This window comes from Lissotriton vulgaris, chromosome 11 (genome assembly GCF_964263255.1).
Source record: "Lissotriton vulgaris chromosome 11, aLisVul1.2, whole genome shotgun sequence".
Lineage (NCBI taxonomy): Eukaryota > Metazoa > Chordata > Amphibia > Caudata > Salamandridae > Lissotriton > Lissotriton vulgaris.
This window is the reverse complement of record NC_141699.1, coordinates 67,182,604-67,197,972: the sequence shown is the minus strand read 5'-3', so window position 1 is coordinate 67,197,972 and position 15,369 is coordinate 67,182,604. Positions and strand designations below refer to the sequence as shown.

The window sequence follows — 15,369 nt, the reverse complement described above, 5'->3', positions numbered from 1 at the left end:
AGCCCAGGGGCTGCAGCTGCATAGGACTCAAAAGACGTCGGGAATCCTCGTTGACGGACCAGGAGCCTGGAAGAAAGAAGTTGCTGGCAGGCGACCAGTGAAGAAAGTTCGGTGGATCCAAGCCTGGATCGATGGAAGATGACACCTGAAAGCAGAGGGGACCAAGTTCGGGACTACTAGCCAGTAGTCAGTGGGCACCAGGAGGGCACCGGATGGTAGCCACCTCGACTAGGTGAGTGGGTGACGCTGTGCTCGAAGATCTCACGGACCAGGAGGCGTTGTCGGCGACCAGGATGGAGGATCGAGCTGTCCCACGAAGATAGAAGCTGTCGGCGTCGCTGGACCCAGGATTGGGCAACAAAGCCTTGGCAAATTCAAGCCCACGCGGTGGACTCAAAATGGCGTCGGGAGTGGACCAGGAGGGTCCGGGGTGCCTCTCTTCAAGAAGGAAGCAAGGGCCAGTCTGGAGCAACCAGACCAGCAGCAGTGATGTCGTCGGGCGTCGTTCAGAAGGCCACAAGCCAGCCGGCTAGTAGCCAAACAACGCGGTGCACAGCAAACAGCAGAAGGGCCCCACGCAGATCGTGGAGATGCAGGGAGGCTGACCTTGGGTGCTGGAGCTGCGCAGGGTCGGGGCTTCTCGGACCCCAAAGCACTCACCAGTGGAGGACACGGTGGGCTTGCAGTAAAGATGTCGTGCAGTCTTGGCGATCGTCGGTCCCTCGAGGTCTCGTCGCACTCACGGTTCTCAGCTTTGCTGTAGAGGTGAGTAGAGGTCAGAGGTGCCAGGGAAGCCGGGTCTCGTCGAGCTGGGTCGTCGGATTCTTGAAGAAGGACTTGCAGCAGACCGCAGTGTTTCTTAGGATGGTGCCCGCTTGATGCAGGGTGACTACTCCTTAGCCACAAGGGAGAATCTTGATGAAGAAATCGTGAAGTCCTTTCGAAGAAAGTCGTATCTTGATTCCAAAGATCTAATTTGAACAGGGGGCCCGCTCCTATCTTTATACTAAAAAAGGGGGCTGACCCGGTGACTAGGTCCTGCCTATGGGTGGGACCAGGAGGGGGGTGGTTACACCCCTCTCCCCTGCCGGACTTCCCCAGGCCAGGGGCTGGTGTGCCCCTGGAACTGGTTCTGACTGGCCTATGCGTAGTGAGCACCGGGGTGCCACTCAGCAGTCACCTTCCTGAAAAGCCCTGCCTACCCAGGATACACAAAACCATGTCTGGGACGGTGCTAGCACCGCCCCGGACAGGAAACCCTTTGTCCAGGCCTCCCTCGCTGGAAGGACTCCCAGCACCAGGAGGTCAGACTCGTGTCTGTGGTGGCAGCATCCATTTTGTGGAGCTGAGGCTTCAGTTAACTTTAACCGGGGTTCACAGTTACATACATGTCGTGTCCCTCTAGAAGGGTGGAATGCTAACCCCGTCGCCAGAATTGGCGAGGGGTTAGTATTCCAATTCGTATGACACCTTACTCGACATGTTTTGATAAAGCAATACCAAAGATAGCATTTAACCGCGAGGATTATAATGCACTTAAGAGTATATGGTATGCGATATCATGGAACAGCTATTAGGACTTGATTCCGCAAGCTGCAGACAGGCTCAGCTCATGCCAGAGCACCATCTCACACGATTCCAAGCACTCTGCCTTCAGGATTGTCAAGGCCTGCCATAGGAGTGACTGATAGGAATCTGTGTGTCCATTTTAGGGTTAGGTATAGGTATACTACACCTACAGCAAAGGGTGATTACACGACTTTGCCCCAGCTGTCATGCAGCCAGTTGTGTCAAATTTAGGAGGCCAGCCAGGGGTGGCATAATACATGCTGCAGCCCCTGGCAGCCCTGGGTACACCTATGCCCTGAGTTACAGGGTCTGATAAGGTGGCCCAGTACCAATTGGTAGATGCACCTAGGGTACATGTTGTAATTTTGAAAGAGAACAGCCAGGCTGTGGGTCTGATTGGCAGGCCCACAGCCAGAGAAAGTCGTAAACCAGTGAAACAAAAGCAAAAAATCTGGGTTATCATAGGATTGCAGACCCTACTCTCCTACACTCATCCTAAGACACAGATCTGGGTATGAGTGTCTGAAAAGTTTCAATGCCTTGTCCCTCATCTCCTGTCCAAAGCTATAATGGATAAGTTGTTAGAATATAACCCAGTGCTTTATATGGGGGAACCAGCCTTGTTGTAGTGAAAAAAGACGTTGGAGATTTTTCACTGCCACAACTTGTAAAAATTAAATACTCCTGCCTTTTTTAAGTACTGTGCACGCTGCGGTGTTGGTACATTAGACCCACCTTAGGGTTGACTTACCAGGCTTTAAAAGTAAGGGTAATGCCACACCAGGTCGTAAACTGCACAGCTAGGCTGCACTGGCAGGCCCAGAGTCATGTTTTCACTTGCCACCTTAGTGATGGTGTAATGAGTGCTGCAATTTATTAGTGACATTAAAGTTACAGGCCCTGGATACACAGAGTACCAAATACTTGGCACTTCTAGGTAAGTTAAATATGCCAATCCGGTACTAGCCAATATACTTTGAGTCAGAGCACAATCAATGGGTGCTGGACGTCTGTGCCTCAGTTTTAAGAGTCAGTAAATTAGCTCTAAACCTAGCAAAATGTGAGGGTAATTCTGCAAAAGTGGCCATTCCACACAAAGTTTAATAGTTTTGAGGCCTATGATTCCATCCAGGTAGGCTATCACCCCACGCTAGAAGCCCTCCATCCCTAGGCACACCCATGGCATATGCAAAAGTCAGCCTCCGGAGCACCACATCTGCTGCAAATGGATGGCTTCTCTGTATAGCTCAAGGCCAGCTTGCAAGGGCTCTATATGTTTTGTGTATGTAATGAAATTGTATAAATTTAAAACTGGCATTTAGGGAGATCCTAACTTGGTCAATTGCCTTCTTCCTTTCAATGCTTGTAAGGCCATCTGGGCAGTCTGTTGCCCATCGATACCAAGCTTTCTTTATTCCTGCCCATCCTGTACCATTGCAGCTTAGAGCACAGTTATCTATGTCCTACATCCTACCATATCCAGCAATATTTGAATTGTCTCATGTTAAATTGGGCAGCCAAAATATAGTTGTTCACAAGGAACTCATTTAACGCCAACAATTTTTTAAAATTTAAGCAAGGAATTAAAGTCTTGCACGATTTAGATGAAGTTAGCATTTGGTAGAATCACTATGTATTACATTTATCAATCAGTAATCGCATTTCCTTGATTATAGGGAACCCAAACGGCTCAGGAGAAAACGGCACCACACAAAACAGTTTTTTTACTTCAGCCGAAGCGAGCGTATTTTATTTGCAATTACAAAAAGGGAAAATAGAAAATGAGACTACCTCTGTGTATTGACACCATTTACAAAATTATATTAAGATAGCTGCAGTGACCATATTAAAAACAGGGAGTTGGTTATTGGAGTGACGAGGATGTCCTTTAGATTTCAGATTAAATCATTCGTTCTTCAATATGTTTTTAGTATTCTGGGTCTATCCTTTTCTCAATAGTCAATGACGTTTCGACCCTGTCTGGGTACGGCGTCTCTTCAGGACCGGGGATTCTGGGGACTGCTACGGGAAATAGGATAAATATGGACTATAATTGATCAGTGTGGGCGGTAGAATGGGATAACTTGATAAACGCTAACTCTAGGCACTATAAAAATGCCGGAGGTGTCATTAGATGCAATAGTCTGTAACCAGTACGGTAAAGGATCCCATTAGTGCTAGACTGGGATGGCCAGGGTAATTCCTAATTACGGTACGGTAATTCCTAATGAAAGAAAGGCGATGCATTAATATGCACCTAAAACAAAATTGGTGTGACCGTGATCATTCAGTGTGGGACGCAGGCTGGGAATCAATGACTTATGCTACCCTAAGCATCAGGAATAACCTGAGGCGTGTAGTGATTCAATTGTCAACATCCAGTTGGTAAGGATCCAATATTGAAGGACCTCCTTGTTTACAGCCAATTCCTAATAAAAACCTGGATGGTGGCAACTGGTGCCGTAAACAGTGTCATGAGTTCCAGTATTGAGGGGATAAACCAATTAGCCCACACGAGGGGTAGCGGTCGATGCGGAATCTGCAACGACAGCATGACAACACTTGCAATACTGACGGGATAGAGTGTCAATCCATCTGCAGACGGAGGTTCAGGATGATCCGTGCACGACCAGGACAATATTAGAAATGCAGCGTAGTGTTACCAGCATAAAGAGTTCCAGCGGGAGAGCTGCGCATGTGCACAGTCCTGTGACTGCACATAAAGTGGTGGCAATTTGTGAGTGGGGAGTGGTATAGGGGCCTTCATTCATACAGAGTCCAAATTGCTACAACAGCAATTGAATGTGCACAGGGGGATATTTATTGAGACGCTGAACAGTAGTGTTCACGCCACATCTACTAATTGGATGAGCTCAATTATGAGCTAGTAGCGGGTTACAGTGACAAACAGTAATTGGGCAGAGTATTGATGCGAAGCAGGGGGAGTTGACCCACAGCAGTTGATCAAAATTATATTCAACATAATCTCGACGTACTTGAAAAATGAGCCCTATTAGATATAGAGGCTTTCGGGGCACAATGATAAAATTAGATGATAGTCTGCAGCATTCAAATACTTGTCAGACTATACCAACAGAGATCATGTGGCATGGTTTGTATCGTGCTGTTCTTGGATTTACATAGAATATTACATGAATTAGGCATTCTTGGAAGCAACTTTTCATTCTACTGTGAGTTATTGGCATTCAGTGTTTCAGTGAAAAAAAGGAATCTTTAATGGTCATATGAATCCATACAAAATATTCATGACCTGAATACTGGCAAAATCTCATGGAGGTGTTCCTACACTCAGAGCTGATGGGTTATCTCCACATCTCCGCTTAAGCTCCAGCCCTACTGCTTATAGAAAGTTATTACACTATATACAAACCCGCATTGGGATGAGTGGACGCAGTCAATTTATGTTGTGGCAAGTTTGCTGCCATTTTGAACTTTAGACACCACTTTTCATACTGCTACTCTCTGCTATGTTACTATTTTGGCATTGATTGACTACCACAGCCTTACTTAGTCGATTACAGTCTCAGAACATTTGTTAAGACCGATATTTTACTTGTAAGATGACCAGTATTTCACCAAGAGGTTAGCCCCATACATCATCTCAAAGTGCTTCGAGAAGTGTGTAGATTGAGAATGTGATGAGTATTCCATCAGAAGATCACTTTGGCTTTTCTCAGGTTGCTGATGCCATCCTTGGGAACCAGATGTTTACGCACTATGACCGGGCCCACATTGCCCAGCTGTGTGAAAAGGCTGGCCTGCTGCAGAGGGCGCTGGAGCATTACACTGACCTTTACGATATCAAGCGGGCTGTTGTCCACACACACCTGCTGAACCCAGAGGTAAAGCTCCTTTTTTCAGTGCATAGTTTAAGCATGATTGAATTTACAATGGGAGTGGGAATTCTAACTGTATGAAAGGTGCACATCTGCTTTTAATGTGGTTCTGGGCTTATTTTGTCTGTATGCCTGCATGAATAAAGGGGATAGTATGTAATCAGGATATAGGATCCAAAGCATTTACTATGTTCAGTGAAAACAGGATTTTAGTGATACCAAAATGACGCTTGCTAATGTCTGTTCTTTGCTCCTTCTTGTATGAAAGGTGCACATCAATCAATCAAGAGTATTTGTAAAGCGCGCTACTCACCCGCTAGGGTCTCTGGTGGGGAAGGGGGGGGCTGCTACTGCTCGATAAGCCAGGTCTTTAGTTGCTTCCTGAAGGAGAGATGGTCCTGGGTGAGTTGTAGGTGGTTGGGGAGGGTGTTCCAGGTCTTGGCCGCCAGGTAGGTGAAGGTTCTTCCTCCAGTGGTGGTTCTGCGGATCTGTGGGACGGTGGCGAGGGCGAGGCTGGTGGAGCGGAGCTGGCGGGTTGGCGTGTAGAACGTGAGGCGGTTGTTGAGGTATTCGGGGCCCAAGTTGTGGAGAGCCTTGTGTGCGTGGGTGAGGAGTCTGAACGTGATCCTTTTGCTGACGGGGCGCCAGTGCAGGTCCCTCAGGTGGGCGGAGATGTGGCTGTGTCGGGGGATGTCCAAGACAAGTCGTGCTGAGGCGTTCTGGATGGGCTGGAGTCTTTTCTGTAGTTTGGCGGTGGTCTGCTTGTAATGTGGTTCTGGCCTTATTTTGTCTTTACGCCTGCATTAGTAAGGGGGGTAGTATGTAATCATGATATAGGATCCAAAGCATTTACTCTGTTCAGTGAAAACTGGGTTTTAGTGATACCAAAATGACGCTTGCTAATGTCTGTTCTCTGCTTCTTCTTCTCAGTGGCTTGTGAACTTCTTCGGTTCTCTCTCCGTGGAGGATTCCGTGGAGTGCCTGCGCGCTATGCTCTCTGCTAACATCCGCCAGAACCTGCAGCTGTGTGTTCAGGTGGCCTCCAAGTACCACGAACAGCTGGGCACAAATTCACTGGTGGAGCTCTTTGAGTCTTTTAAGAGTTATGAAGGTATGATCTTGAGAGGACCTTGCACTGCTATTGAGAGGGTGCTGCTATGCCATGGTGTGGGGTGGGTTTGGTGCTTGAGCGTAAAGGACAGGAGAATCTTTCCATCACACATTGTAAAGACAAATGTCTTTCTTTTTACATCCATGTGAGTGTTGCATCCGATTTCACTAATTAAGATCATTGACATTGACATTGACCTTAGGCAGAAGTACAGCAGATTTTCATTGAGTTAATATTAAATATTTTCAGCATGGGTACATTTCAGTTCAGTTAGCTTAGAAAAACAAGAAGCCTCCAGCTCCATGTAGTTTAGAAATGCACCTCATGAGGCAGTAATTGCATATTAATTACTGCTAAGCTTTGTGTAATAACTGGGACCGCCAGTTACCCGGGGGGTAGCTTGGCTCGAGCAGGTAGGCAACCAGGGGCTTACGTGTAAAGTAGCTACACAACACACTCATCCACTGAGACAATAAGTGGGCGCAATAATGGAGACCACACCAGTACTTTTGATTAAAATCAATGGCTTTTATATAGGATTCAGATCAGGGTAATCAATTCATCAACATTTCCTAGAGTACTTCACTAAAGCCTTTTCATCATGGGAGCAAAAGGTAGCAATTCATCAAATAACATAGCCTGTCGCAATAACCTTTTCATCACGGAAAGTGGGTACTTCCATCAATCATGCATCAGCATTTCATGTAGTGAGTATGAGCACTGCCTCTTATATGCATAAACAGTTCATTACAGGGGAATCATTAAATCATTGCCTGGAGGCTGACCACTCCCTTGTGCAGGGCTAACCACTTCAGGATGAATCAATGGGTCATTAGGCATGAACAACTGGTTAGATATAAGCCTGTCACCAGGCATGAACAGTCAATTAGGCCTGAATCACCTGGTTATCAAACGGGGCCTAAACAGTGAATCGGGCGTAAACAGTCAATTAAGTATAAGCCTGCCCCCAGGCATGAACAATTAATTGGCCCGATAAACCCGGGTGTCAAGCAAGGTCTCAGTCACCAGAAGGTTCATTGGGGGCCAACGGGGCCCAGTCACCGTTTCCCCGGGGAAGGGGCGAACTCTGGGCCTTGTCCGGCTTTCCGCCCTCCTCCCCTGGGGGTTACCTTATATCTTCGGCCCTCCGGGGCCCTTGCGATGGCTCTGGAAATGGGGGAGGGGCTCCGGCCCTCCTGTGGGCCTCACTCGGCCAAGCGCTGTGAAGGGGGCAGATGCGGGGCACCGGCGCTGTGGCGGGGCAGATCCAGCATGTGGGGCAGATCGGAGGGGGCTCTCGTGCTCCACGGCTCCCTCGCGACGAGTCTGGGCTTCTCCGGGTGCCGGGCCTCGCTGCAAGGGGCTCGATCCAATGGCTGCGCGGCTCTGGCGGGGGCGCGGCCGATGACGCGGCGGCGCTCCCCGTCACGTGATACAGGCATGGGATGGCTTCAGGCCTAGTGCGGCCTTGTGCGCTCGGTGCGGCGGCCTTCTCCTGACATACAGGGGCCGCCGAGGGGGGCAAGAAGACGGCGTTGGCCCCGCTGGGGCCGCAGGGCACAGCGCGAAAGGGGAGCAGTGGCGCTGGGAGGCCAGAAGCACCTCGGGGGTGTTGTGCATGCGGCGCTGGAGCTGCGATGGCGGAGGGGTTTCCTTAGGCGCCTCAGGAGGGCACGATCAGCTCCGGGCCGTGGCGGTGAGTCCGCCGGCCAACAACTCGATCCTCAGAGCGGTGCAAGGCCAGTCTCGGTAAGCGCTTCACACGTGGCATAAACGTGGGGGCAATCTACCGCTTGGGGCCACTTTTTAGCGCTCGGTGCAGGCATGACAAGGGGGCACAGCCAGCCATTCTTGACAGGACAGGCAGTCTATGACACAGCGCTCAACAGGGGAGCCGATTACAGTGCTTCTCAGGCAATTCGAGGGGATGCAGGCAGGATGGGAATCAGAGCAATTCAGTCAGGGGGAGGCAGGCAGGCAGGCCAGCATAGGCCCAGATGGAGGCAGGGAGTGCACAGGGGCAGCACAGTCCAGTACCTGGTTGATCCCCCAGAAGTCTCTGTAGGAAAGGCAAGTAGTCTTCTCGGCGCTTGGATGGTTCTGTGCCCTTATGAGGTGGTTTCTTGAAGAGGGGGGGGGCTTGAATTGGAGGCTTACAAATTCCCTCAGGTCACTAAAGATGGTCCCTGGGTTCCCCTACCGCTGGGCTAGATCAGGGGGCTAGTCTAGGATACCTCACTCAACTTAAGAGGCAGCACCTAAATCCTGTCGCACCCAGTGGATTAAGTCCCTGACTAGGCCCTCCTGCCTAAATCTCCTGTGTGGGTCCCCCAGGTCAGTGATGCCCCAACTGACTAAAAAAGTTCCCTCCCTTACTTATATATGCCCAGGTCAGGTGACCACTCTCTAAGGCGGCAAAAATAGGCTCCGCCTTTCTTCTGGAAGGTTCCAGGAGCTTCCCCAATCTACCTATGGGCAGGCGATGGCAGGCTGGCATTGCAACAATGTATGGGGTCCCAGCCAGCTCCTGGCAACTAGGGTGCTACACTAAAAGACCACTCTGCAGGGGCCAGTGGCAGCCATGTTTGGAGTAGAGAGCACCCGCACCTTAACATGGATTAGCCATGGAAAGGTGCCCGGAGACCTAAGGGCCAACAAAAAGGTGGGAAAAATGAGGCAAGGGCGAAAAAAATAGGGAAAGACCACCCTAGGGCCGACAGGTCTAACACTTTGCTTTTTTTCTTTGTGCCATTTTGTTACCTTCAAAGCAAATAGTGTCATCTTTTTCAATTGGGAGCATTGGATCTGACTTTGGAATTCATCAAACTTCCATCACACCTCATCATCTCAGTTTTGTGAGAGAACTTGCTGTAGAGCGCCTTCCTCTCATATGAAGCTGCATAAGCCAACTTGATCTGCTGGCTGTGGAACCAGGCACTGAGTTTCTAATGCTGACTGCTTTACGTGTCCACACTGTTTCATAGGGAATGGTATCTCAGTGAACCTCCGTTCATTTAACTCCTAAAAGTGAGAAGATTATAAAACAGATTTATCCCTTCATTAGGCCGTTTATAATATCTGGGCACTTGCATTTATACCCCTCTCCAGGCCTCTTCTACTTCCTGGGGTCCATTGTTAACTTCAGCCAGGACCCTGATGTCCACTTCAAGTACATCCAAGCTGCGTGCAAGACCGGACAGATCAAGGAGGTGGAACGCATCTGCAGAGAAAGCAACTGCTACAATCCCGAGCGTGTCAAGAACTTCCTCAAGGCAGGTCTTGTTTTGGAGGGGCAGGGTGGTGCATTTCACATGAGAAATAAATGCAGGATCTCAGAGTAGAGACTCCTTTTCGCAAAGCTTACACACTGTGAAACGCAAATCAGCTGCTACTGTCCTATTTTGTTACTTTGTCTATTGCTTCATGTTATGCCATAAAAACAGAGTGCTAAATATAAAGATCTAAAGTTAAAGCTTGCAATAAAAGCAAAGGTGAGCGCAGCTTTCTTACCATCTAGGCTGGCGACAGTCTAGAAAGCACAACTGCTTTCTTTCATGTCTGATGGTGTAGCTCCTGCTAAGGGTCGGGCCTTTTTCATGGAAATTGTTGTAAGTGACAGGAAGGATAACCAGATGGGACACAAGTTATCTTTCCATACATGACCAAGCTGAAGCTCACAACTGATATCATCCATAGAAATATTGAAGCTTGGGAACAGGGGGCGGGTATATGTCTTGGCAGAATGGAAAGAGAAATCTTGAAATAAGCTAGGGGTGGAAAAAAAGATTGATATCTCAGTGTTATGAGAAAGTTGGGCTGGTGATGATGAGAATTAGAAGGATTTAGAGTGCAGCGTTTAGAAGATTTTACGAGTTGGCAGGCTTTTTAGAGAGATAAAGATTTGAATGAGTGAAAGTTTAGTACAGAGGTCTAATAATGAGTTAAAAAGCTTGTCTGATGCGGATAGTGAGGACATGTTAAGATTTTGCTTAGTACCTTCGAATTTTAAGAAAAGGCTTAGCACAGTGGACAAACTGAGAAAGAGATGCTTAGTTTAAAGTACTAGTTAGGGTTATCAGGTTAGGTCTAGTTGGTTAGAGTGCCAGTTAGATGGCATAGGAGATATTAGACAGATTATTCGTTAAAAGGCATATCTGAGTGTAAAGAAGGTTTAGCAGAGGTTTGAAGGTGAACAAGTAGCAATGAGTGGGATCAGAGCACACTGATAAAAAGTGGTACATATTCTTGTAGCATAGTGCTTTTGTAGTTGAAATGGAGAGCCTGTTTCGAGGTGTGAAACTATAGAGGGAAGTCAAGCCATCAAGCCATAGAAGCTGATGGAATCTGGTGCACACTGCGGCCTTTGGTATATCTGTACTGAGTGACACAGCTAGGGCTGGGGCTAATCTGTGTACACATTCACTGAGTAAGACACTGAAAACATGCTAGAATACTGGATGGGTGGTCTGTCTCCTCAGTTGGTGTAGAAGGTTAAGATTATCCTCACAGCACTACTAGTTATGGGCTTGCTACTTTTGAACTAGTTTCTTGCAGGTGTTAGTCATCTGTGATTTGTAATCGTTGGGATCATGTTTCATGTAGACTTGGAACTGGTCATCAGAGGTGAGCAAACCTTTTGAGAGAAAAGCCAAGACTTTCTCCTAGATCTCTGGCAAGCCCAACCCTTTGCTCAGAATTATTTTCTTTTTTAGAGGCCGTTACAGGCTCTTGGGATAAGGGTCTTTTCACATGAAGGCGCTCCATCCAAATGCCTTGAATTTTCTGTAGTGTTTTTGTTATTAAGATCCGCGAGAGAACCTCAGAGGCCCCAATTTTTTGGCGTGATTGCATGCATGTAGCAGTATGAGCTGTGCTGCTGCTGCCATAATCTTCTCTTTCCTTCTCCCTGGGACTGTTCAGGAGGCCAAGTTAACAGACCAGCTCCCGCTGATCATTGTCTGCGACAGGTTTGATTTCGTTCACGACCTGGTGCTGTATCTGTACCGTAACAACCTGCAGAAGTACATCGAGATCTACGTTCAGAAGGTGAGTCTGGGATCCTACGCGTCTCCTCATCCTTGGGTTGTGTGGTGGCAGTGAGAGAAGCAAGTGTGCGTGTCAGACGGACCACTGGCTGCATGACTTAGTACAAAAGCTCATCCCACTTCTTTAGGACAATCATGGTCCTGTGCACAGTAGGTGTGCAAGAAGGGCAACCTTTGTGTCTTTCAAAGTGGGTCTAGGGTACTCTTCTGGTTCTTAGATCCCAAGTGCGCGCGCCCAAACCATCCCTGAGTGAGCTGTAAGATGCTTTTCCTTCTCCTTTTATGTCCTTGCTTGCAAAGCTCTGCCTTTCCTCTTGCAGGTGAACCCCAGCCGTATCCCAGCAGTCATTGGGGGTCTCCTTGATGTGGATTGCTCTGAAGATGTCATCAAGAATCTGATCATGATTGTTCGTGGTCAGTTCTCGACGGATGAGCTAGTGGCTGAAGTGGAAAAAAGAAACAGGTATTTGCATGCAAGTGACTTTTGTTGACTCTGACCCCATTCCCAGCATGCTGCAGTTCAAGCAAACACTTTGTAATGCTTTTGAATGCACATCTACTACTGTGGCACTCGTTCTAGACCCTACAGTGCTTGCCTGCAGCCTTATTACTAGCATGAGAATAATGGGCTGGCTCCTTAAAATGGAAGTATCCTAAAGGTGTGCTGTGGGGCTGGAAAATGGGGGAAATATCGTCTTTGAATGCATGTTCCATTCATTTGTTTTAATAATAGCACAAATTCACTTAGTAGCCTATTTGGGGGCTTCCATATGTCTCAGGCGAGGTAAATAATTAGACTGTTTGCCATTTAATCGCTGGCTGATTTTAAATAAAGTTTGTAACATGCGTACACCCTTTCTTCAGCTGAACCCTAGATATCTCACAAAGCAACCTAACCTCTTGCTTAAGCACCCCACAGGATCTTACACAACTGCCCTACTGTCTACCCCTAAACCAACTCAACATAGGCTGGTGTTTCACAGTTTGTACCACTACCAATCTATTCTTATCTGCGGTTGGTCAATTTGAACCTGCTGTCTCTCGCCTCTGCAGCAGCCGATCTCATACGCTCCATGTATGTTTCCTGTCTTGCTCATTGATCTTCAGAACACAAGCTAAAATAATTTAACCAACAGTAATCCTCTCCCAAATCCTTCTTTGGTACATGCCTCATATAGCTTTAAAGAACACATACCTCTGGTCCCAGTTTCTTTGCCAGCCCTCATGCTAGTAAGCTACCTGTTCCTATTCACCCGCAACGAGGCAAAAACACAATGACCGGTTAGGACTCCTGTCAGATTGTAACCTCTCAAACCAAATCCTGCCCATTTTGGTACCTGTATGTGCCACCAATTATTTGTGCATCTTTTCAACTTGCTTAAACCCAGAGACGCTAGCCATGTCGTATTCAGTGCATGTAAAAGCAAATTAATAAATATCAAACAAAGCAAACCACTGCAGTGTACTCACTGAGCAACATATTCACTCCTTTTGGCATGCTTTGCTGGGTTTTTGTTCTTTTATTCATACATTCTGTCTTGCATTTCGAGAGAATTCTAACAGTGCACATACTCTTAACATGCTCCTTTTATTTGCTGTTTTAGGCTGAAGCTACTTCTTCCCTGGCTAGAGTCCCGAATACACGAGGGCTGCGAGGAGCCTGCCACACACAATGCCCTGGCGAAAATTTACATTGACAGCAACAACAACCCTGAGCGCTTCCTGCGGGAAAATCCTTTCTATGATAGCCGCGTAGTGGGCAAGTACTGCGAGAAACGCGACCCACACCTGGCCTGTGTGGCTTATGAGCGGGGACAGTGTGACCTCGAGTTGATTAAGGTAAGCTGACTGTAATCAACCGGACCTGGACACTTGAAGGTGTTGATTGCATAGAAGTTTACTCAGCAGCAAACCCTGTGACACCCGAAGCCAGGCACCAGAAGCAACAGCACTCTAAACCCACTGGTCACATTCCAATATATAGCTATCATTCTAAGACATAGCTAACATTCCTGAACATCTATTACCTAAATAAATAACACCCCCCTTTTCCTTCCTAAGAACATGATTAACATCCAAAAATACCACAACCTCAACACACGGACACCATACACAAAGGTAAGGGTAACACCAGATGAAAAATAGACAAACTCTGTGACACATTTCCAAACCATACAGAAAATGCACAAAGAACTGCCCTGAAACAGGTTTCCCACAAGTCAATTCAACTGCGCACAAAATCTCCCATCCACTTTAGCGTTCTGTGAGATCTCTACACTCGTCCAGAATAAGACCCACAACCACAATAAGAATAAATAGAAATATCCCCAGCACCACCAACACACTCATTCCCACATCCCTACAATCAACATCCCTTCCTTGAAATTCCCAATCTCCCATCAACAACCAACCACTACTGACCCTGTCCTTTACTCCTTTTTGGTGCTAGCTTTTATGTGCTTGCGTAGAATGACCTACTTTAGTGGGTAGGAGAGGCATGCCAAAATTACTTCTCCATTTCAGCAACCATCTTTGAATCTGCTTGTACAATTAAAATCACCTAAGCAAGTTGTAAATGGAAAAGTCATCAAAGTAATCTGTGGCACCAAGTCTTGTATGGTACCACCTATTTTGTCTGATGCCCGATGGAGCTACTTGGTTTAGCTATAGGGGGAGATGGGCCGTGGATTCCCCCTACTCCAAATCCCCTCCCCTGAGTCTCTCACCTTGCCTTCTTTTGCCCTTATGTATTTTTGCTTATTGTTCATCTCGACCTTACAAGTAACTATGTTGCCATGCTCTAAGAACTGTGTATCCTCTGTAACGATTTAACCTGTAACTATGATCCGATGCTCATGTAAAGCGCTCTGATACCTCCGGGTTAAGCCAGCGCTATATAAAACTTTTAAAATAAATAAATACCTAGTTTGTCAACCTGCCAACTTCAAGAAGCATGAAGACCCAGCGCCTAGAGTCTTTTCACCTGTGTGTACTTTGCTTGTTATGTTCGCTATGTGCTCCAGATGGTACGGCATTGATCAGTACTGTCTACTGTGTCCGGTGTGGATACTAGAGCTCATATCGAAATTACCTTCAGTTTGTCTTTATTACTTTTCTTGCTTTTCTGTAGGTTTGCAATGAGAACTCGCTGTTTAAGAGTGAAGCACGCTACTTGGTGAGGCGGAAAGACCCAGAACTCTGGGCCAATGTCCTGGAGGAGAGCAACCCGTTCCGGAGGCAGCTTATCGATCAGGTAATGTGCTGCAGCCACTGTGGTCAGGGGTAGAAAGTGTCTGGCTGCACAGGAGCGTTTAAACGTAATGCAACACTAAATGCGTGCTACACAGTGTTGGAGCCATAGCTGGGTCTGTGTGGCTAGAGCTTCCTATTGATGCCAATGCATGGAGTACCTCTAGAGTGCACCGTAATTTAATCGGTGGAATTGGGTATTAAAATGTATCATTTAAAGACACAGAACCTGAAAAACAACAAATTGACACTGTTCAAAATATAAACTTCGTTTCTACAAGAATAATCCCCCCTTAACCAAGAGTAGTGGATGTTTATATATTGAGTGATTTCTCAGGGCTGAGAAACCAGTTTCAGGTTTCAAAATGCACTTTGTAACCCAGTTAATATCAAAGCCCTTGAAGAGCCACAGCAGAATATTTTCAGCACTACATAAATATATGTAACAAACTATTGGTGACTCATCAGATCAAAGCTTCTCCCAGCATTCACTTTTTATCCCTGGTTGGCTGTTTGGAAAAAAGCCACAAAGGAATTG

The 15,369-nt window shown here is 47.1% G+C and overlaps 1 protein-coding gene across 4 annotated transcripts in view; it reads left to right on the top strand.

Moving 5' to 3' along the window:
* The window catches only part of LOC147678987 (clathrin heavy chain 1-like), a 393,670-nt gene that overhangs the window by 206,984 nt on the left and 171,317 nt on the right, over positions 1–15,369 (top strand). For all 4 annotated transcript variants that reach the window (XM_086942714.1, XM_086942712.1, XM_086942713.1 and 1 more), the window contains exons 12-18: positions 5,268–5,432; positions 6,357–6,537; positions 9,646–9,809; positions 11,458–11,583; positions 11,903–12,045; positions 13,187–13,421; positions 14,713–14,835. In XM_086942714.1, coding sequence (XP_086798840.1) covers positions 5,268–5,432; positions 6,357–6,537; positions 9,646–9,809; positions 11,458–11,583; positions 11,903–12,045; positions 13,187–13,421; positions 14,713–14,835 — 1,137 coding nt within the window. The remainder of the gene's footprint in view (positions 1–5,267; positions 5,433–6,356; positions 6,538–9,645; positions 9,810–11,457; positions 11,584–11,902; positions 12,046–13,186; positions 13,422–14,712; positions 14,836–15,369) is intronic.